The sequence below is a fragment of the Notechis scutatus genome, chromosome 6 (assembly GCF_049901735.1).
Source record: "Notechis scutatus isolate UNSWTSFEM ecotype Mainland chromosome 6, rNotScu1.2, whole genome shotgun sequence".
Lineage (NCBI taxonomy): Eukaryota > Metazoa > Chordata > Lepidosauria > Squamata > Elapidae > Notechis > Notechis scutatus.
This window is the reverse complement of record NC_142014.1, coordinates 78,703,215-78,727,537: the sequence shown is the minus strand read 5'-3', so window position 1 is coordinate 78,727,537 and position 24,323 is coordinate 78,703,215. Positions and strand designations below refer to the sequence as shown.

Sequence of the window (24,323 nt, the reverse complement as noted above, 5' to 3'; positions counted from 1 at the left end):
TCCACTTCCTTCCTCCTCTTCCGGGTGTCTGAACAGACAATCTCGTGTCTTTCAAGGGCTTCCGTTGATTTGAAAAGGCTGCCTGTATTTAAACTCGATGCAGGTAGATATCATCAAACAAGAGAGAGCTTTGAAATTCTGCCTAAAGGTGATGAAGTCAACTTGGTGCAACTTCTGTAAATAATGTCCATCCCGGTCCTTTTATTTGGAGATACCTCTTCAGTTTCAGTTTTTTTTCCTTTTGCCGTCTCGCGAGCCGTCCAGTGGATTACGATCTGTATTCGTAATCTGCAATGCCATAACCTCGGTCCTTTGAAACCCGTTCCAATTGAATCCTGCTAACACAGGCAGAATTGTAAGAGGGGGAAAAAAATCAAAATCAATTTATCGAGATTGGTTTCTTTCAGACCAGGTAATGTTATTTCTACATCCAGGGTTTCCTTGAATGCGAGCTTGCTTGGGAATTGCCGGTTATTCTATTTTGAATACAATAAGCGCATACGCTGCTTTTTACAATAATGCAGGTTATTATCGCGTTTCCGTACGTATTAATTTCCCTCGCACACCGCTACGCCATAGTAACTCGTGCCCCAGATGGCAGGAATAACTTAGATCTCCCTTCCTGGGAACAAGCCCCACAGGTAGAGAAATCTCTTGCTCCATTCAAATGCACACACAACGGAAGCCATCACTGGGAATGTGAGTAGGAGAGTCAAATGACAAAATTTAAAGAAAAAATGGTCGATATTCGGCAGACAGCTAGATTGAGGCTGCAGAAATCCTTCGTAAATTATCCTCGGCTTTGTGAAATTCTTCTGTGTTATTTATGGAATTGTTCCTCAATCATCCTGCATATTAAAGAAAATAACAGGAGTGAAAGAAATGAAACGAAACTGTACCCTGGGAATGTAATCCTATCTGCCTGCCTATCCATCCACCTATTTATCTACCTACCCGACTACCTATTGAAGCTAGCTAGCCAGCACTGTTTTCCATCAGACTCTATTGTCTATCTGTCTGTTTCTCTCTTTATCTATATCCATCCATCTACCTGTATCTACCACCTATATACTTAATGATTAATGAAGCTAGCCAGGTCCGTCTTTCTGTCCAACTCTCTGTCCATCCATCCATCCATCCATCCATCCATCCATCCATCCATCCATCCATCTGTCTCTCTCTGCCTGCCTATATCCATCCATATCTATATCTATATCTATATCTATATCTATATCTATATCTATATCTATATCTATATCTATATCTATCTATCTATCTATCTATCTATCTATCTATCTATCTATCTATCTATCTATCTATCTATCTATCATCTATCTATCATCTTTGTCTGTCTGCCTGCCTGCCTGCCTGTCTGTATGCATCCATCCACCCACCTGGCTATTTACTTACCGCTTAATCAAGCTAGCCACCTCTGTCTTTCTGTCCAAATCCATCCATCCGTCCCTTATCTATCTATCTATCTATCTATCTATCTATCTATCTATCTATCTATCTATCTATCTATCTATCTATCTATCTATCTATCTATCTATCTATCATCTCTCTCTCTCTCCATTCACCTACCCACCCATCTATTTAACTACCTATTTATTTACCTGCCTACCTGCCTAATCAAGCTAGCCAGCTCTGTCTTTCTACCTAATTCTATCGTTCCCTCCCCCCCTCCATCTCTGCCTCTCTCTCTCTCTGTCTTTTAACTGCTTTACTCTTAAAATACCATTTCTGATTCCCAGCCAGGTTAAAGTAGCTGGATTTCCAGCTCCTACAATTCCTCCAGCCAGTGTGCAGGCTGGAGGAATTCTGGGAGTTGTAGTTCACCTACTTTAATCTGTCAAGAGATTGAGAAGCGGTGCTCTAGATGGCGATGGGTATGCAGACAAGGTTATGACTTTTCTGTAGAATCGCACTTTTCAAGAAATACTTTTTTCTCTCTCTTACTGAAAATCCTCTCATTTTTTTTTTCATTTGTTCTCATTTGGCTTGACGTTTTCCTCACTACCACAATGCATCAAACAAGCAGCACCTATTGGCGCGTACACACACACACACACACACACACACACACACACACACACACTTGGAGGAGGAAGCCATTAAATCCACTCAATCTCTTCTGGTCTTCTGCTTGAGAAATCTACTCGCTTTTATTTTCTACATGACTCTCTCCTTCCATGACTCCCTTGCATCTGGCTGTCCCAGAGAGGTGTATAAATCACCTTTGTACTCTGCTATTTTAAGCAGGACCCCTAAATTCTTATTTTCCTTGGGAATAAATAAATTGCTTTCCTCTGTTGTGGCAGGTCCATGGCAGGAAATCTGGAGCAGGGGTGGGCAACTTTAGGATCAGTGGGCTTCAACGCCCAGAATTTTTTTTCTTTTTCTTTCTTTCTTTCTTTCTTTCTTTCTTTCTTTCTTTCTTTCTTTCTTTCTTTCTTTCTTTCTTTCTTTCTTTCTTTCTTTCTTTCTTCCTTCCTTCCTTCCTTCCTTCCTTCCTTCCTTCCTTCCTTCCTTCATTTCTTGCCTTTTTCCTTCTTCTCCCTGCCTCCTTCTTTCATATATTTCTTTCATTCATTTTTTTCTCCCTTCCTCGCTCCCTCCTTCCTCCCTTCTTTCTTTCTTTGCTTTTTCCTTCCTTCCTTCCTTCCTTCCTTCCTTCCTTCCTTCCTTCCTTCCTTCCTTCCTTCCTTCCTCCCCCTCCCTCCCTCCCTCCCTCCCTCCATTCTTCCTTCCTTCCTTCCTTCCTTCCTTCCTTCCTTCCTTCCTTCCTTCCTTCCTTCCTTCCTCCCTTCCTTCCTTCCTTCATTTCTTGCCTTTTTCCTTGGTTCCTTCTTCTCCCTGCCTCCTTCTTTCATATATTTTCTTTCATTCATTTTTTTCTCCTTTCCTCGCTGCCTCCTTCCTCCCTTCTTTCTTTGCTTTTTCTTTCCTTCCTCCCTCCCTCCCTCCCTCCATTCTTTCTTTCTTTCTTTGCTTCTTTTTACCCTCCTTTCTCCCCCTTTCTTTCTTTCTTTGCTTTTTCCTTCCCTTCCTCCCTCTTTTCTTTCTTTCTTTGCTTCTTTTTTCCTTTTCCTCTCCTCCCTCCTTCCTTTCTTTCATTCTTTCTTTCATTTTTTTTTATTTTTCCTCCCTCCCTCCCTTCTCTCTTTTGCCCATCTCCACATAAGAGGCCGTATCCCTCTACCCATGTTATCCATGAAGCCGGCTGGGTTACTTTGGGCCAGTCGCCAGATTTAAGGGGGCACTTGATTTCAGAAATACACACACACACACACAAAAAGGAATATTTGTAGATCTGGGTTGAACTGCGGGGTCCTTGGTGCTCTTGGAACTAGGCGGTTTCCTTGGAAATATTTCATGATCCAACTAGGTAACGTCATCAGTGCTACAAGGGAGCGGGGTTTGTAGAGAGGAGGACCGTGGGATCCTTGGTACACTCTGAGCTTGGTTATTTTCTTGCAAAAGTTTCATGACCCAACTAGGTAACGTCATCAGGGCTAGGAGGGAGTGGGGTTTGCTGTCTATTTATATGCTGCACAAGCCCCTTCTAGCACTGATGATGTTACCCAGTAGCAAGAAAACAACCCATCGGGGACCCCACAGACTATAGAAGTCATGGAAAAGACCTTTAAAAGACCCATCTTGGGGCATTAAACCCCACTCCACTTTGAAATTTCCCCCCTAAGGGAAAAACTCACTCCATTGTATCAGCTTCATTGCAATGGCAAATTAAATCCTTGCATATTATATATATATATATATATATATATATTTTCTCCAGCCCATTTGAAAGTACAGAATCAGCTGGCATCCCACGGGAGAAAGTTTAGCAGCTGCCTGGCATTGTTATAGATGTGCCATTTCTGCTAATGGGCTCGCAGTCTGCCGCCCGCATATTATTCAAGAGCCAACAATAAAAAGTTCCCACTTGCCAATTAAATCTCCGGAGCTTTCTCAAAGCAACAGGGGAACGACAAGGGGGCCCCTTTGCTGTAATAAAAGAATTGCAAACACTTCGTAACTCCGCGTGGCCGGATTTTGTATTATGCAATATTGCCGGTAACAACCCCCCCATGCCAAAGAGCGGGGAGCAAACCGTTGTAAACAGAGTTGACTTTGACGAGACATCCTGTCATCAAAGAATGTTTAAATATCGTTGTTTGCCTAACCATGTGCCGAAGATGGAGCACATTCCCCCATATTAAACAGACTTGTCTTTCAATTACATGCAGATGAGATGCTTGACTAAATTGCTACAAGGCCTGCAGAAATAGGTGTATCCTTTGATGAAATATTTTCATTTCCTTCAGCACCTCTAAATATTAGCCAGGCAGTGGATTCTCTAATGGCGAAATGAAGCACGTGAATCTTACGAGAGGGATAGATAGACCTACCCCCTTAGACCAGGGATGGCGAACCTTTTTGTTGTGGTGTGCCAAAAACGCCCCTGCTGGCACCCACAATGCAATGTGTCCCTCCCCCCTGCACATGCATGCGCGACACCCCCGCCCGGCCACCTTACCTGCACTGTGCTTGCACACGCCTCCCAGCTGATTTTCGGTCTGTTTGAGGCCATTTCCGCCCTCCCGGAGGCTTGAGGGAAGCCTCGGGAGACTGAAAATGGGCCCGTTTCAGCACTTCCGGTATTTCCAGAAGGCCCGTTTTTCGGTCTCCCGTGGCTGCAGAGGCTTCCCTCGAGCTTCCGGGAGGGCAAAAATGGCCTCCAACGGGTCGAAAATCAGCTGGGAGGCGCGCGCATGCGCAGTGCGGGTCAGTTTGGCTGGGGCTCACACAAATGGCTCTGCGTGCCACCCAAGAGTCAGCAATCCGCAGCTCTGGAGCCGCATGTGGCTCTTTCATCCCTCTGCTGCGGCTCCCTGTCGCCAGTGGGCTCCACAATTGATTGGGCTTTCAGTTAGGAGAGGTAGAAGAAAAAGGACGCCGTGCTAGGAGGAGACTCTATGATGGGGGAACCAGACTTCCGGTTGTTAGAGGAAAAAGGATGCCCTCGTAGGAAAGAGACTCTATGGTGGGGGAAGCATTATTCAGGAAATTCCTCCTGGGTTCCAGGTTGCTTCTCTCCTTGATGAGTTTCCATCTGTTGCTTCTTGTCCTGCCTTTCAGGTGCTTTGGAGAATAGATGGGCTTCTATTCTCAATTAAAATAATGGAAAAGACACCAAAGTTTTCCTCCCTCTCTTATTTTGATTTACATGTTGGATGGGAGTGATAGCATCCATCCTGGAAGTTGGGGGCCATTAAATTCTGAATTATTGAAGGAAAGGGCTTTTTAGCCAGAGCTGTAATCTCTTTGAGACACATTAATGCTTGGCTCAGCTCTGCTTGTTTTCTCGTCCTGTTAAGAAATACAGCTGCTGTATTTCCGAGGTTTGAAAATGGAATGAGACCTTTCAGGAGTTTGATCTTCCAGGAGAGGATTCTCAATCTCAAAACTGAGCTAAGAGCTTTTTTTACTTTGAACACTCTTCCACATGGGTATTGTCAGCCTGGAGAAAATCCCTTATAGATTATTGCATTGCATTGCATTATTTATTCATTAGATTTATCGTATATAGACTCAGTACAGGTAGAAGAAGAAACACCATCCCAGTGAAAAGGGGGGAGGTACAGCTAATTCTTAATGTGTGACCAATTGAGCCCAACTTTTTTGTTGTTAAGCAAGACAGTTTTTAAGTGTTTTGTCCCCATCTTATGACCTTTTCGGCCACAATTATTAAGTGAATTTATTTAGTGTATAGCATCTACAGAGATCATGCCATTGCTAATTTACAAATTTAGTTAAATAAAGTGTCTACACATACGTGTGTGTGTGTGTGTTTGTGTGTGTGTAGATGGATGGATAGAAGATAGACAGACGTAGATAGATAGATAGATAGATAGATAGATAGATAGATAGATAGATAGATAGATAGATGATAGGCAGGCAGGCAGAGATTATAAATAGATGATAGATAGATAGATAGATAGATAGATAGATAGATAGATAGATGATAGGCAGGCAGGCAGAGATTAGAAATAGATGATAGATAGATAGATAGATAGATAGATAGATAGATAGATAGATAGATAGATAGATGATAGGCAGGCAGATGTGTATCTGTTCATAGATACACATACATAAATGTGTGTACGTATATATACATATATCTCTATCTATCTATCTATCTATCTATCTATCTATCTATCTATCTATCTATTTATCTATGTATCTATGTCTGTCTGTCTGTCTGTCTGTCTGTCTGTCTATCTTCTATCCCTCCACCTATCTGTTCATCTATTTACTTACCTGCTTAATCAAGCTAGCCAGCTCTGTCTTTCTGTCCAACTCTCTCTCTGTCCATCCATCCATCCAACTACTCACCCATCCACCCACCCAAACCCATCCACCTGTCCATCCATCCACCCAGTCACTTACCTACCTACGTACCTTCCTACCTACTTCAGTGTTTCTCAGCTTCAGCAACTTTCAGCTGGATTTCAATTCCCAGAATTTTGTCCGCCAGCCGTGCTATAACTCACTGTCTCCCGGTGATTCGCCCAAAGTCACCCCATCAGTGCTCACGTCTAAGGCGGGACTTGAAGTCACAGTGCCAAAATTGGGGAGGTTTCAAAACTAGCTTTCAGCTTAGCGTATTGTGCTTTCAGTGTGTGCAGTATACCAACAAACACAGGATTAGAATTCCTTACACTTTTCTCTCTCTGTAGAACTTAACCTCCAGTTCCTAGTCTGCTCTAGAAAACACAAAAGATATATATTTTTTTCCTACAGGATTGATACAGGATAAGGTATCACTGTCATTTCCCTGAGCAGGTATTTTTCAACCTGAAACTACTGTACGCCGTAATTTATTGCCTTATTAAGGGACAGATTCAATTAACCAGCTGAGAAGAAAGAAGCTGCGTTTTTTTCTCCTGCCAATATATTAGAAGACTGGACGTTAATGTAATTTTTAACAGCCAGCCCTATTAAAGTAAGCAGGATATTTCTGTCCAACATTTATGTAGTTTTAGATTTCTTCTTTAAAGGCGAGTAGGGGTGGTTTGCTGGGGGAAAAGCCAAAATGAAACCCTTTATCCATTGAGAAAGCATGCACACATCAGTAGAATTCCAAGTAAAAAACTGTATCATTTAACTGAGCTGAATCTAAATCAGAGGGAGGATGGTTGGTTAAGAAATAAGTAGAAAGAAAGAAACATTGATAAAAGGCTGCTCTATTGTCTGGGCAGGTTAAAGCTGTTCAATATGTGTAGCAGCTTATTGTTGAAATGGCGGAAGGAAAGAAGAAAGGAAGGGAAGAAGGAAAAAGGAGAGAGAAAGGAAAGGAGGAATATAGAGAGGAAGAGGAAGGAAGGAAAGAGAGGGAAGGAAAGGGAAAGGAAAGGAGGAATTGTTGTGGTCCGCCAGCGGTCTGCAGAGTTGGCAGCAGAGTCGGACAGTGGGGAGGAACGTGAGCCAGTCCTGGAATCTGGGGAGGACTCTGACAAGGGATCTGCGTCCGACACAGAGATGCAACCAGGTCCATCTGGGAGTTATGCACAGATCTGCCAGAAGGCAAGAACAGTTAAGACAAAAGGGAGTAAGGCTTGTCCCTTCCCATAAGACATAAAGGAGGAGCAAAGGGACAGGAGCCTTTGCAGGAAGCAACTTTGTTCGTTCTGGTCAGTTTAAACTCTGAAGCTCCACGTTGACTTTATGCTCTGTTTGGCCTCATACAGCTAATTGGCAATTTAGTTGTTGGCAGCATTTCAAGGGAGATAAAGGTGGGTGCTTATCAGCCTTATCCCGAAGGACTGTGGCAGACTTCCGTTGGACTATTCATAAACTATTTGGGATTCATTACGGGCCTTGAATGCATATAATTCACACCCCATTGAAATAATTTTTTAAAAAAATTGGGAACAGCATCTGATTGTTACTGTCTCAGGAAGCCTTGGTCAGAACAGGAATATATATAGAAAGAGGAAGAAAGGAAAGGAAAGGAAAGGAAAGGAAAGGAAAGGAAAGGAAAGGAGGGATATAGAGAGGAAGGAAGGAAGGAAAGTGAGGGAAAGGAAAGGAGGGATATAGTGAGAAAAAGGAAGGAAGGAAGGGATGGAGAGATGAAGGAAAAAAGAGAGAAAGGGATGGAGAGAGAAAGATGAAAGAAGGAAGAGGGAAAGGAAAGGAGGGATAGAGATAGAGATAGAAAGATGGAAGGAGAGGGAAAGGAAATGGAGGGAGAGTGAGAAACAAAAGGAGGAAGGGATGGAGAGAGAAAGAAAGAAAGAAAGAAAGAAAGAAAGAAAGAAAGAAAGAAAGAAAGAAAGAAAGAAAGAAAGAAAGAAAGAAAGAAAGAACCAACCCAGACGGTATGCAAAGAATATTGCTTTTGTGTCCAAAAAAGGTGCCTCCGCGCTTTAAAATGAGAAAAAATTGCGATCGATCTTTACAACTGTTGTGTTCATCATTATTGATTAGGCCGAAGAGGGATGAATTACTCTCTCTATGAGACGCTGGGCTGCGTTAGCCTCAGAACAGAGGGTGGAGGGGGGGGGGGTCAGACGGAAAATTCATCATCTCAAACGGGAGACCCGTCCATCCGCCCACCGCCCTATATCCGCCTTGCGTCTGATCGCATCCCCCGATCGATTTTACGGGGCGCTGAAGCCACCCGGCTGTGATTGTCGTCGGATGAGCCCCTCTCCCTCCTTGCTAAATCCAGAAGTCGGGGCGGGCTGGAGGTTGTGTGGTTGCGTGATGGCAACTCAAAACAAGATTTTCATTTTCCATTTTTCTGACCGACTGACCGGCCGCAGATTGATGACAAAATAAACTACCCCACACCAAAGTTGATCTCGGAGGCAGGTGAATTATTAGAAGCTGGATAGAGATGGTCTTATTCTGTTTAATCTCTGCGCAGCCTTTTTGACTGTCGCATCCATTCCACAATTTATTATCATTTGTGTAAAAGACACAAGGCCGGCCCGAAACACAATTGCATCCCTCTTCTTGGTATGATGTGGTGTTTTTTTTCCCAATGATTTTTTTTCTCCCAGATCCCCGGCGAATATCAGAGCGTAGGCTCAGGCTGCGATCATTAAAAATCAGATAATTCAAATATTCATCCTGTTATATATTTTTTTTTCCCCAAGAGGCATTTGATCTTCAAGATGTCACTGAATATTTCTAAGTGCAGGGTAGTTCTCGAATTTTACGGCCACAATGGAGCCCAATATTTTGGTTTATTAAGCAACAAGGTTGGTAAGCAAATTCTGGCCCCCGTTTTACGACTTTTTACGCCACAGTTGTGAAGCGAATCACCGCGGTCGCTAAATGAGCCACACCGTTGTTAAGTGAATCTGTCTTTCCCCTTTGACTTTGCATGGCAGACGATGGCGAAGGGCGATCACGTGATCCTGTGACGCTGCAAACCGTCATCAATACGAGTCAGCTGCCAAGTTTGATCACGTGACCATGGGGAAGCTACAGTGGGTCGTAAGTGTGAAAAACGGCCATAAGTTGCTGTTTTCAGTACCGTTGTAACATTGAACCATCACTAAATGAATGGTTGTAAGTCAAGAACTATCTGTACATCAGGACTGGTTTTTTTAAACTCTTATGTGTGATTTTCTAGCTTCTTGGTGTTGTGGTTTGTCGGCAGCAGGTGCGGATGGCTGAGGTCTCGGAGAGCGAGGACTCAGATGAGGGGCCTGCGTGTGATGCAGGGATGGGGCCAGGACCATCAGGGAGTGGAGTGCTGCCTTCGGAGGTTGTGGAGGCTGGCAGCAGTGAGGAAGAGGCCCCCGAGGAGCCTGTGCCAAGTGTGCGTGCACACAGGGCTGCTCGAAGGAAAGAGCATCTGCAGAAGCACGGGCAACTCGGGAGTAAGGCTGCAAGGTAACGGCCCCTGCCTGAGAAGATAAAAGCCAGCTGAGAAACCGGAGTTCTTTGCAGGAAGCAAAGAAGTTTTTGCACTCAAGCCTTGTGGACGTTCGGACTCTCTTAGTTGGTGTGTGGAGATTCTTTGCGTTGGAACTTTATCTGGTGTTCTTGGCAGCCTTGCAGAACCTTGGCCAGGCTCTTCCTTATCGGAGCTAATTGGTTTGACCCGTGAAAGAGCGGGATTCGTAAAGAAACGTTAAAAGTTGGTGCTGTTACCTTTGTCTCGTGTTTGCTTCCTTGGAACCAGGTTTGGGTCAGAACACTTGGCCATCATTGTGATTTTGATACGATAACATAAGCAGAAAATTCTACAGGAAGATCTCAAGTCATGACCGTAATGGAACCTGCCCATCATGGTTATAAGTCGTGACAATCATAAATCAGGTAACCCAAGTGGGCTTACCCAGTTGAGGGGTGGCTGCAAAATAGCAGGGGGGGGGGTGTCACCCCATTTTCCAAAGCACCTGAAGGCAGGACAAGAAGCAACAGATAGAAAGTAATCAAGAAGAGAAGCAACCTGGAATTAAGGAGAAACTTTCTGACAGTGAGGACAATCAACCAGTGGAACTGCTTGCCACCAGAAATTGTGAATCCTCCAACACTGGGGTTTTTTAACAAGAGAGTGGACAGTCATTTGTCTCAAATGGTAGAGGAGGTTGGACTAGAAGACCTCCAAGGTCCCACCTTCTGGCTCTATTCCGATTAATTGAAAACCAACCCACCCACCCACCCATCGCCTGGCCTGATTTTATGACCTTCTCTGCGGAGGTTGTAAAACGAATTGCAGTGGTCGGTCGTAAAGAAAACACCACGGCTGTTAAGCAAACCAAAGATTCCCCGTAAGCAAGTTTTTTTTTTTTACCAAAACCTGGAAGCAAATGCCATTTTTTTTCTCTGCAAAACGGACAGAGTCCTACGACCATGGGACACTGCGTACGGCTGTAAATGCGAGGCGTTTGCCCACGCCATAGCTGCGGGGACGTGGGACGGACGTGGGAACTGAATCCGCGACGAGACTTACCCCAGAGAGGCTCATTTGGAACTCGGTGGTCATGAGTCGAGAACTGACCGTATCAAAGAACACCTAATTGTTCATCGGAAACTTTTATCTCGCCGCCGTTCCTTCTGTTTTACCTCACAACCGCGAATGCGCTGGTCTTTGATGCACGGGTTTGTTGGCACCACGCTCCATAAATCCCCCACTTGGTCGAATATCCCCTGCAAATCATCTTTCTGCCCCACCCTCCCCAAAACCCCCCACCCTTGTCGGGATATAAAACTGTACAGCTACCTATCTGAAATGGTATAGGGCAGTGGTGGCTAACCTTTTGGGGCTCCTGTGCAAAACAATTGCACGTGCGCTAGGCTGAATTATAGGCCCATTTCGTCACTTCCAGTATTACAGGAAGTGACGAAACAGGCCTATTATTCGTCCTGAAAAGCCTTGCAGAGGCTTTTTCCAAGCCTCTGGGAGACCGAAAAAGGCCTCAAACCAACCCCCTCAAAAAATCAGCTATGAGGCGCAGTGTATGCGCAGTAAGGTAAGTTTGCCTGCGGCTCCTATGCCGGCACAAATGGTTCTGCGTGCCACTTGTGGCACACGTGCCATAGGTTCGCCATCACGGGTATAAGGGGTTGGACTAGAAGACCTCCAAGGTCCCTTCCAGTTCTATTCTAATTGATCGATCGATTGACCTTTTTTCCCCCACGCTGCTGTAACTTTGAACAGTCATTCAATGAACTGTGGTAAACCGAGGACTTAACTGTAAGGACCAAATAAACATGGGGTGCCACAAAATGCTGTCTTTACCCAAAATCGTGGCTTGGCCAACTTACAGAGAAGTCACTTGAGGGCTGCGAGCAGGACTAAAGCTTGCCTCTACTGCTCTTTGTTGTGTTTGCGGTTGCCAAGGCTTGGGGTCTTTGTGATGTCACGAAGGTTCAGTTGGGGCACTTAACTGAACCTGGAGACCAGCAGCCCCTGAGGGTCACAAGTGGTACGACCGGAGTTAGGGACTGAGGCGGATGATGGAGAAGCCCGGGAGAAGAGGAGACCAAGCAAAAGGAAGAGGGCCCCCAATGAAAAAGGTACCAAGAAGAAATCCAAGCGGAAGTGTGGGGGGAAATGTGCAGCTGAATTGGAAAGAAGGCGGATGGTTTTCTGGTCAAGTTATTGGAACTAATTAAAAGAGTCAGTTTGCGGTAGTAGTTAAGGTGCTGGCCTAGAAACCAGGAGACTGTGAGTTCTAGTCCTGCCTTAGGCATGAAAGCTGATTGGGTGTCTTTGGGCCAATCACCAGGAGATGGTGAGTTCTAGTCCTGCCTTAGACATGAAAGCTGATTGGGTGTCTTTGGGCCAATCACCAGGAGACAATGAGTTCTAGTCCTGCCTTAGGCATGAAAGCTGGCTGGATGACTTTGGACCAATCACCAGGAGACGGTGAGTTCTAGTCCCGTCTTAGGCATCAAAGCTGGCTGGATGACTTTGGGCCAATCACCAGGAGACAATGAGTTCTAGTCCTGCCTTAGGCATGAAAGCTGGCTGGATGACTTTGGGCCAATCACCAGGAGACAATGAGTTCTAGTCCTGCCTTAGACATGAAAGCTGATTGGGTGTCTTTGGGCCAATCACCAGGAGACGGTGAGTTCTAGTCCTGCCTTAGACATGAAAGCTGATTGGGTGACTTTGGGCCAATCACCAGGAGACGGTGAGTTCTAGTCCTGCCTTAGACATGAAAGCTGATTGGGTGTCTTTGGGCCAATCACCAGGAGACGGTGAGTTCTAGTCCTGCCTTAGACATGAAAGCTGATTGGGTGACTTTGGGCCAATCACCAGGAGACGGTGAGTTCTAGTCCTGCCTTAGGCATGAAAGCTGGCTGGATGACTTTGGGCCAATCACCAGGAGACAATGAGTTCTAGTCCTGCCTTAGACATGAAAGCTGATTGGGTGTCTTTGGGCCAATCACCAGGAGACAATGAGTTCTAGTCCTGCCTTAGACATGAAAGCAGGCTGGATGACTTTGGGCCAATCACCAGGAGACAGTGAGTTCTAGTCCTGCCTTAGGCATAAAAGCCAGCTGGGTGACTTTGGGCCAATCCCTCTGTCTCAGCCCAATCCACTGACAAGATTGTGATGGAGAAAATAGGAGGTATATTAGGAATGTTTGCTACATTGAGTTATAAAGTTAGTTAAGTTTGGATTTTTAAAAAAATCTAATAAATATAAAACCAATTAAAAAAGAGTACTTTGTGTGACGCTGTGTGTGGCTGTGCTTGAATGTATAAGCGTTGGTACGCACAAATATCTCTTCGAGAACTGCATGAAATTCTCTATATCCGCTCTATAAATATTATCACCATTTCTCATGTGCTTTTCGGGGGCGTTTATAATGAATTTCTTCCCTCTTTTTCCACACAGAGCTCCCAATTCTACAAAGTCACCACAGAACAATATGAGAAAGCTGTGGAGGAGGTCAAATCCCGATTCAAGTAAGAACATTTTTTAAAATATATTTATCTATTTTGCTTTTGCTTTGCTTGCCCATAAACGCCAGGGGGAAGCCGTCGCACCCGTTTCCCATCATCCTGTACCATGGAAGTATAATACAAGTTGCCAGTGTGATTTTTCCAAGAAAGCATTTGGATCAAAATACCTAAAACAGTGGTGGCTAATCTTTTTGGGTTCCTGTGCTAAAAATTGCGTTTGCGCTTGTGTGCGTGCACTCGGCGCCCCCACGCCCCCTGCACATGCGCACGCAATCCCACCCCCGCCGCTTCCCTCTTACCTCACTGCACTTCCCAGCTGATTTTTGGCAGGTTTGAGGCCTTTTTAAGACTCCCAAAGGTTTGAGGAAGGCTTCTGCAGGCTTTGCAGGCCGAAAAAATAGGCCCGTTTCGTCACTTCCGTTATTTCCTAAAATACAGGAAGTGTATGAAACGGGCCTATTTTTGACCTGCAAAGGCTTTCCTCAAGCCTCTGGGAGGCCAAAAAAGTCCTCAAACAGGCGGAAAATCAGCTGTGAGGCATGTGCAGTGTGGTAAGTTTGCCTTCGGCTCGGATGCTGGCACAAATGGCTCTCTGCGTGCCACCTATGGCATGTGTGCCATTGGTTCGCCATCACGGATCTAAAACGTAGACATGACCTGGAGAGAGACTGATTACAGTTACTCCTCAACTTACAACAGTTCATTTAGTGATCATTTGAAATTACATACAGCATCTCTGAAAAAAAGTGACTCAGGACCGTTATTCGCTCTGAAGACCGTTGCAACAACCCCAGTGTCCGGTAATCAAAATTCAGAAGCTTGACTCGTACTTATGATGGTTTGTAGTATTCAGGGGTCACGGGATCCCCCTTTTGCAACCTTTTGACCAGCCAAATCCAGGGGGGTAACCCTGTTACTCACTTAACGACTGCAGCGATTCACTTAACAACTGTAGCAAGAAAAGTCATAGAAAAGTCGTAAAACGGGGCAAGAAAGCTCATAAAAAGGGGCAATTGGGAAAGCCAGATTTATTTAACAGCCGTGTTGCTGAATCAGCGACTGCAGCGGTTCCCTTAACAACGGTGGCAAGAAAAGTCGTAAAACGGGGCAGCAGGCATTTAACAACTGTCTCGCTTAGCAGCAGAAGTTTTACGGCTCAATGGTGGCCGTAAGTCGAGGACAACCAATACCCTTTTTTAGTGATTTAGTGATTTTATTTCCAGAATCGGCCTCGTTAGAATGCAGAGAACCTGAGAAACAGGTTTTTAAACAAATCAACCTTTCACTTTATAAGATGATTAAATTTACACTGTACCCAAGGCCAAAAAATCTCCCCAAGACTTACCTTGAAATCTTTGTCTTGGAACATTTGATAACAATTTTAACAATTTGCCAGCAGTTTGGCAGTTCGGGTCTCACCAGGCTCAAGGTCGATTTAAGCCTTCCGTCCTTCCGAGGTCGGTAAAACGTGGACCCCGATTGTTGGGGGAAAGAGGCTGACTCTGCAAACTGCTTAGAGAGGGTTGTAAAAGCCCTGTGAAGCGGTATATAAGTCTGTGTGCTGTAGGAAGGGAGGGAGGGAGAAAGGAAAGAAGGAAGGAAAGAAGGAGGGGAGAGAGAGGAAGGAAGGAAGAAAGGAAGGGGAGAGGGAGGCAAAGAAGGAAGGAAGGGGAGGGGAGGGAGAGAAGGAAGGGAAATAGATAAGAGGGAGAGAGAAGTGAAATAGAGAGGGAAGGAAGTGAAGGGAGGAAGGAAGGAAGAGGGAGGGAGGGAGGGAGGGAGGGAGGAAAGGAGGAAAGGAGGGGAGAGAGAGAAGGAAGGAAGGAGGGAAGGAAGGAAGGGGAGAGGGAGGGAAAGAAGGAAGGAAGGAGGGAAGGAAGGGGAGGGAGGGAGAGAAGGAAGGGGAGGGAGAGAAGGAAGGGAAATAGATAAGAGGGAGAGAGAAGTGAAATAGAAGAGAGAGGAAGTGAAGGGAGGGAGGAAGGAAGGAAGAGGGAGGGAGGAAGGAAGGAAAGGAGTGGAGAGAGAGAAGGAAGGAGGGAAGGAAGGAAGGGGAGAGGGAGGGAGGAAAGGAGGAAAGGAGGGGAGAGAGAGAAGGAGGGAAGGAAGGAGGGAAGGAAGGGGAGGGAGGGAGGCAGAGAAGGAAGGAAGGGGAGAGAAGGAGGGAGGGAGAGAGAGAAGGAAGGAAGGGCCCTGGTGACGCAGTGACTAGAATGCAGTAGTGCCCACTGCCAGGAGTTCGATCCTGACCGCCTCCAGCTTGACTCAGCCTTCCATCCTTCCGAGGTGGGTAAAACGAGGACCCCGATTGTTGGGGGGCCAGAGGCTGACTCTGTAAACCGCCTAGAGAGGGCTGTGAATCCCTGTGTGAAGCAGTATATAAGTCTAAGGGCTAGTGCCATTTTGAAAACGCCGCTGCTGTCCTCGCTGAATTTCAGAGCCGAACGTTTCTCCCTTTCCTCACTGAGAGGCGGGGGGAAAAAGCCCTTTTAAATCAGCCAGTTTTTTTTTTGCAAGCTGCCCTTGACGGGGCAGGGCAGGTAAAATTCCCTTTTTATTATTCCCCAGAGGCCTAAATGAAGATCCAGTAATTGCAGGAATGATGTAGCTTTGACCCTTTAGCCCCGGTCGATCCGCTGAGACTAATTCATTCCTCCAGAAACCATCTTCCCTCATCCTGTTTTAAACTTGGAGCATCCTTGGGTCACAAATGCCTAAATGGGGGGCGCTGCCACGGTCGCTTTTTGCAGCGGCGTCGTAACTTCGAAAGGTCGGCGAATGGGCGGTCGTAAGCCTGGGAAAAGCAGCCTCTGAGAACCCGCAGAAGGGAACTTTTACAGAAATCCTCTCCCAATCCTTCATTTGACGATTAAAGTTGGAATTAAGGCTGTCTTGAAAAGCGCAGGCTAAAAGGGTTCATTGGGTGGCCCTTCGAAGTTAACAACCCAGAAAAAAAAATGGACTTACGGCCGTTTTTCACACTTAACGACCGTCGCAGTGTCCCCATGGACTCGTGATCAAAATTCAGGCGCTTGGCAACAGTCTCATCTTTACGACAGTTTTGGTCTCCCGGGTTCCTTCGATCCTCTTTTGCAACCTTTGGACAAGGCAACGTCTTTGGGGAAGCCAGATTCACTTAACAACCGGGTGACTGACTTAACAGCTGCAGTAATTCGTTTTACAGCTGCGGCAAGAAAGGAGCAATAAAATAGGCTGAAATTCACTTAACAACTATCTTGCTTAGCAACAGGATGTCAGGATTCCGGCACTTAACCCCATTTAAATCACGAGTCTCGAGCCAAACATCCAAAACTTCCAAAGGATTTATTGGGAGTTACCATGTCCGGCACTGCCTGGGTGTAGCCGACTCTGAGGCACATCATTCATTGTCACCCGTGACTCTGGTTTTTCCCCCATCCCCTGGGTGTATCGTAATTCATATTCACCTTCTTCCTTCCTTCCTTCCTTCCTTCCTTCCTTCCTTCCTTCCTTCCTTCCTTCCTTCCTTCCCTCCTTCCTCCCTCCCTCCCTCCCTCCCTCCCTTCCACACACATCCATACCCCAGAGTCATCAATCATGCTCTCCAGTTAGATATTTGCTTGGCAGAAACTTCAGCTACCTAGTTACTGTCTTTGAAAACATTTATGGAATGCACTTTCGATTTCCAAACTGCCACACTGCTCCCCCCCTCCCTTCCTGTTAGGCAACTCTAAAAAAGACCATAGAAATATTTTATGAGTTGACGTAGGAATTATGGGCTGAATTTTAGTCATAAATCGAGGACTATCTGTATTATGTTAGGGTTAATGTAAGATTAAATGTTATATATAGGATTTTCTAAGATCCTCTAAATATCAGGGACAAGCTTCCAATTATTGGAGTGAAATTAAAGGCCATCGTTGATTTCTTGCTTTGCTACCGAAAAATGAATGTGTGTGTGTATTTTTTTTAAAGTTGTCCTTTTGAATTTCAGCGCTCTAATACGCATTTAAATTAAACAGATTTTTCTTTTGAGCGCAGTTTGCTGTGTAAATCACTCTTGAGATTAAAGAAAAGCACTCCGTCCATTGATAATTCTTCTGATGTCTCGTGTTCGGTTTAATGGAACGTGAGGATAGAAGGAGGGATTACGAGCGGTGGTACCTTACAAAGAGAGTGTTTAATTGCCTGTAAAAAAAAAAAAAAGAAAAGAGGAATTAAATAAGGTTGAGCTGCTAAATTTATCATTCCGTTAAATGCATAAAGCAACGTGTTACGTGTCAGCGTGATCTCAAGTTGGAAGTGTGAGATTAATAGAGCTAATTGCGGCATTGTTGCAAAGCAGCAACGCTTAATAAGGGCAAATATATATGCCTGGGATTTCCAGCAAGTTTCCACTCGTGAATTCGCTTTCTCTGTCAGTTTATAAAGGCGAGTTTTGCACAGCTGCCTCGCTTTTACAGGGATTCTGTTAAGGTGTTCGTATGGAAATCTGTAGGCTATACGGTATGAATGCAGGACGTGAGAGCTAGTTTGGCCTAGTGATTAAGGCGCTGCTGGCCTAGAAACCAGCAAACTGTGAGTTCTAGTCAGGTATGAAAACGGGCTGGGTGACTTTGGGCCGATCACCAGGAGACGGTGAGTTCTAGTTCCGCCTTAGGCATGAAAATTAGCTGGGTGACTTTGGGCCAATCACCAGGAGACGGTGAGATCTAGTTCCGCCTTAGGCATGAAAACTGGCTGGGTGACTTTGGGCCAATCACCAGGAGACGGTGAGTTCTAGTTCCGCCTTAGGCATAAAAACTGGCTGGGTGACTTTGGGCCAATCACCAGGAGACGGTGAGTTCTAGTTCCGCCTTAGGCATAAAAACTGGCTGGGTGACTTTGGGCCAATCACCAGGAGACGGTGAGTTCTAGTCCTGTCTTGAGTGAAACTACAGTTGCTCTAGTGTGAATGCAGGATTTGAGAGCAATTTGGCCTTGTAATTAAGGTGCTCACCTAGAAACCAGGAGACGGTGAGTTCTAGTCCTGTCTTGAGTGAAACTACAGTTGCTCTAGTGTGAATGCAGGATTTGAGAGCAATTTGGCCTTGTAATTAAGGTGCTCACCTAGAAACCGGGAGACGGTGAGTTCTAGTCCCTGGCTCAGTCAAAAGCCAGCTGGGTGACTTTGGGGCAGTCATTCTCTCTCATCCCAACTCACCTCACTGGGTTGTTGTTCCAGGGATAATAAAGAGGCCAAAGAGTTTTATGGATGTTCACCACCTTGAATCTGTCTATATAAAAGCGAAAGACCCCTCACGCATCATCACAAAATATCCAGAACCGTAAAGCCTACAAACTTGAAATTTGGCACGTCTGTTCCTCTTGGCTTCTAGGGGCTCACTCAGAAAGGATTTTTCCAAATGATCAGTCAGAACATTAGTATTTCCTATATTATTATTATTATTATTAACACGCTCTGATGCTAAGAAGTTCTACTCCCCCTCCCCACCTGAAAAGAAATCTGCTCCAACTGCAAAACACAAGCAGAGGAGAGGAGTTTCACAGCACCCAGCAGCTTTAGTACAGAACAGTTGAGCTAAGCCATGCCCAGGCTCCTTGCTGTCTCCTTTTTTGCTCACACAGCAAATACTGTTTCAGTTTCCAAACAGCCCTCAACTCTCTCACACACTGACAGGATGCTAGCCAGATGAATACTGATGGATGCTGGTAGGCAGAGGCACAATTTTCCCCCCTTATTTTTCCCCCAACAAACTAAGCCCAACCACATATTCGAAGCGAAGCACAGGTATCGAGCTATATAACACCTGCATGGAGGCCCCAGGTGAAAGCTTACCTCATAAATGAATTGCAAAATAAACAATGAGATCAACTGTTTATCATGCTGGAGTAAGATTTACAAGGTTTGTTGATATCAGGCAGTATGCAAACTTACTAACATGTTTGATAAACACGGTAATAATTAATAGGCGGGTTAATCTGAGATTACAGAGGAATCCCAAATAAACCTGGATGCTGGTAGGCAGAGGCAGAATTCCCCCGCCAACCCTATTTTCCTCCCCAAAAACTTGCCCAGTCACATAGTTTCATTTTAGCGAAGCACAGGTACCCTTCTAGTTACTTATAAAGCAACGAAGGCGGGATAAAAATCTGATAATCAGTAAAAATCCAGAGCCTGGTGTATTTCTACCAGCAAGTCTGCAAGGAATGCATGAGATATTTTAAGGAGTTCCACGTCCCTCTCCAAAATATCTGCGCAATGTATTACTTGGGAAGGTTCTCTGCCTGGAGGTGATCCTTGCATTCCTTGTACCAAGTTTTTTGGGGGGGAGGAATCCGCGAAGCAGCACGAAAATGGCACACCACCAAACGCTAGTGAAAATGTCGGATCTAGCAATATGCAAATCGCACCCTGAAGGCCAACAAAACATTAAACAAAATAATATTCTAATTCTTTTAACCCCGTGACCGCTCAGACAAAGAAAAGAAAAGAAAAGAAAAGAAAAGAAAAGAAAAGAAAAAAGAAAAGAAAAGAAAAGAAAAGAAAAGAAACAGTTACCTCTCGGGTGAAACATTGCAAACAGGCTCGGTGGGCAAATCTTGAATCTCCGTTGAGGGTCTTTGCAAAGTCTTAAGTAGTGCCTTCCCCTTTCAACTCCGAGCAAAGATTTTGCAGCTGGTCATTTCTTAAGATGGGAACAAAATCATCCTGGACCTCTGATCTTTTGGGCATTTCAAAGGGTGTAACCAACATCAGTACTTACAGATAGTCCTTGGTTTAATGCCAGTCGCTTGGTACCATCAGCACTGACAGGGCAAGCCACTAGTTATTTAAACAGAGTAAACCTCACTCCCTTCTAGCACTGATGAAGTTACCTAGTTGGGACATGAAACGTCTGCAAGAAAACCACCAAGCTCAGAGAGCACCAAGGACCCCACAGTTCTCCTCCTCCTCCTCCTCCTCCTCCTCCTCCTCCTCCTCCTCCTCTTCCCCATTTCCTTCTAACACTGATGATGTTACCTAGTTGGGTCATGAAATGTTTGCAAGAAAACCACCAAGCTCAGAGAGCACCAAGGACCCCACAGTTCTCCTGCTCCTCCTCCTCCTCCTCGCAAACCCCACTCCCTTCTAGCACTGATGGTGTTACCTAGTTGGGTCATGAATCATCTGCAAGAAAAGCACCAAGCTCAGAGAGCACCAAGGGTACAAGGGCATCAAAGTATACCCATGCTCCTCACATGTGGGCAGCAGATGAGAGACGTAAACTTTGGTGTGGTTAAATCACTCTTGAACATTTGGGACCTTTCCCAGATGTACGTCCTGGGGGTTTTCCAAGTCCATCTCCCAAAATAGGATTCGGATTTGAAGAGTGGTCCTGGGTTGATGTACCAGAAATAAAAAGATAGGTATCGTGATGGTTGGGCTTCTCCATGAGCTTGCTTTTCAACGGTGTTCTTCCTTTGACTCTTCTCAAACCCAGGAGAGACGAATGTCAGTTTCCATGGTTCATTTGTCCTTTTGAAGAATTAGAGAAACAGAGCAGATGGCCCAACTCTCCCGAATTTATCTGCCACCTGATAATTTCCACCAGACGTTGTCTTCGCAAGAAAGTTGATTGGGGGACTGGAGGCCAAAACATATGATGATAGATAGATAGATAGATAGATAGATAGATAGATAGATAGATAGATAGATAGATAGATAGATAGATAGATAGAGATAGATAGGGTAGGTAGATAGATAGATGATAGAGATAGATAGATAGATAGATAGATAGATAGATAGATAGATAGATAGATAGATAGATAGATAGATAGATAGATAGATAGATAGATAGATAGATAGATAGATATAAGAAAGAAAGAAAAAAAGAAAGAAAGAAAGAAAGAAAGAAAGAAAGAAAGAAAGAAAAAAGAAAGAAAGAAAGAAAGAAAGAAAGAAAGAAAGAAAGAAAGAAAGAAAGAAAGAAAGAAAGAAAGAAAGAAAGAATTATTTATTGGCCAAGTGTGATTGGACACACAAGGAATTTGTCGTGGTGCAAATGCTCTCGGTGTACATAAAAGAAAAGATACATTCATCAATAGTCAAGAATCACCAGGTGCAACACTTAATGATAGTCACAGGGTACAATAAGCAATCAGATAGATGATAGATAGATAGATAGATAGATAGATAGATAGATAGATAGATAGATAGATAGATAGATAGATAGATAGATAGATAAATAGATACAGATAGATAAATAGATACAGATAGATAGATAGATAAAAAAAGAAAAGAAAGAAAGAATGAAAGAAAGAAAGAGAATAGAATAGAATAGAATAGAATTAGAATTCTTTATTGGCCAAGTGTGATTGGACACACAAAGAATTTGTCTTGGTACAAATGCTCTCAGTGTACATAAAAGAAAAGAGACATTTGTCAAGAGTCAAGAATCATCAGGTACTATTACTTAATAATAGTCATAGGGTACAATAAGCAATTAAATTATACTAGGAAACAGACAGTAAAAATTGTTAGGATACAAGCAACAAGGTTACAGTCATACAGCCACAAGTGGGAGGAGATGGGTGAAAGGAAGGATGGGATTAATAGTTAATAGTTATAGTAATGCAGACTTAGTAAATAGTTGGACGGTGTTGAGGGAATTATTTGTTTAGAAAAGTGATGCCGCTCGGGGAAAAACTGTTCTTGTGTCTAGTTGAAGAATGGTTGCAGGAATTGGGGATGCCTAGTGTAATGAAAAAAAGGACTTGTGGGGGACATTAGAACAGTCTTCCAATATTTGAGGGTCTGCCCCAAAGAAGAGGGGGTCCACGTAATTCTCCAAAGAACCAGAAGTCAGGACAAGAAGCAAAATGGATGGAAACTAATCAAGGAGAGAAGCAACCTGGAACTAAGGAAACGTTTTCCTGACAGTGAGAACAATTCACTAGAACAGCTTTGCCTTCAGAGGTTCTGGGTGCTCCCATCACTGGAGGTTTTAAGAAGAGATTGGAGAAGCCATTTTTTCTGAAGTGGTATAGCGCCTCCTGCCTGAGCAGGGGGTCAGACTAGAAGACCTCCAAGGTCCCTTCTAAATCTGTGGTTCTGTTCTGTTTGGGACCGTCAATCTTCGTGGTTCATTGGCCTTTGGAAGAAGTAGAGAAACAAAACAGATGGCCCAACCGTCTAGAATTTATCTGCCGTCTGACCATTTCCACCAGGCATCGTCTCCTTTGGTACTTAACCTGATGCCCTTGTTGTGCTGTTCCCAGCAAGGCAGAAATGTGAATATTCCAAAAAGGGAAGATTTCTTCCATTAAAAAAGAGAGAGAGAGAGAGATTTTTCCTGGGGTCCCGAATCCCATTGATTGTCAGATGTTTCATCTCTTTTTAAGGCACTAATTCGCATCGACCCGACGGTAAGTGATCAGGCTGTGCGGCTTCCTTCGATACCCAAATTGCATTAAAACCGCATTAGCCTGGCTTTGCTGCCTTTATTTTTTTTTTATTTTTTTTTTCCCGAGACGGGCATCGCGTTGTCCACCGTGGCACCGTCACCGAACTGATTATGTTACACGGGACGTCTCGTTTGCTAATGAAAAGTTTACATAATAAAGCAGAAGGGGAAAAGCAAAGCGAGAGGTTGAAATTACAGGAAGGGGCTGGCTTTGGAGGAAAAGGATTTCAGCTCGGATTGAATAATTATATTAGGAGTCTCTGCGGGACTCTCTTTTGTTCTTCACAGCCAAAGGGTAAGAAACATGGCAGCTTGGAGGGTAACCGTTGTCTGTTGGGATGCTTGAAACCAAAAGGCCCATTATCATCATTGGTGTAGGGATTCAGCCAACCCTGCTCCCTGCAAATAATAGCCATAGCAACTTAGACATATCCCACTTTGCAATGCTTTTACAGTCCTCTAAGTTAGGGGTCTCCAACCTTGGGCCCTTGAAGCCTGGCGGATTCGACTCCAGAATTCCCCAGCCAGCTTTGCTGGCTGGGGAATTCTGGGAGTTGAAGTCCGCCAGGCTTCAAGGGCCCAAGGTTGAGACCCCTGCTCTAAGCGGGTTACAGAGACAGCCTCTTGCCCCCCAACCATCGGGGTCCTCATTTTACACAAGGGTGGAAGGCTGAGTCAACCTTGAGCCTGATGGGATTCGAACTGCTGGCAGTGGGCAGCTTGCCTGCAATACTGGATTCTAACCACTGAGAGCGAGGGAAGGCAGGCAGGCAAGCAGGCAGGCAGATAACAATAGCCCTTAGACTTATATATCGCTTCACGGTGCTTCCCAGCACTCTCTAAGCAGTTTATAGAGTCAACCTCTTGGCCTCAACAATCTGGGTCCTCCTTTTACTCACCTTGGAAAGGTGGAAGGCTGAGTCAACCTTGAGCCTGGTGAGATTGGAACTACCAAATTGCAGGCAGCCGGTAGGCAGCAGAAGTAGCCTGCAAGTACTGCACTCCGGCCACTGCGCCACCACGGCACTTCATATAATCAGCTGCGCTCCACAACCGCCCAAGATGAGACTAGAACTCACCATCTCCCAGAACTCAGGAATTCTGGGAGTTGAAGTCCATAGATTGTAAAGGGGGCCATGCTGGCTCAGGAATTGTGGGAGTTGAAGTCCATGGGTTGTAAAGGGGGGGCATGCTGGCTCAGGAATTGTGGGAGTTGAAGTCCACGGGTGATAAAGGGGCCATGCTGCCTCAAGAATTCTGGGAGTTGAAGTCCAGAGGTTGTAAAGGGGGCCATGCTGGCTCAGGAATTGTGGGAGTTGAAGTCCACAGGTTGTAAAGGGGGCCATGCTGGCTCAGGAATTGTGGGAGTTGAAGTCCACAGGTTGTAAAGGGGGCCATGCTGGCTCAGGAATTGTGGGAGTTGAAGTCCACAGGTGATAAAGGGGCCATGC

The 24,323-nt window shown here is 44.9% G+C and overlaps 1 protein-coding gene across 3 annotated transcripts in view; it reads left to right on the top strand.

Annotated features, from left to right (window-relative positions):
* CHCHD3 (coiled-coil-helix-coiled-coil-helix domain containing 3) overlaps positions 1 to 24,323 on the top strand; it is a 423,433-nt gene that overhangs the window by 371,743 nt on the left and 27,367 nt on the right. For all 3 annotated transcript variants that reach the window (XM_087968922.1, XM_087968921.1, XM_087968920.1), the window contains one exon: positions 13,380 to 13,450. In XM_087968922.1, the coding sequence (XP_087825048.1) occupies positions 13,380 to 13,450 (71 nt within the window). The remainder of the gene's footprint in view (positions 1 to 13,379; positions 13,451 to 24,323) is intronic.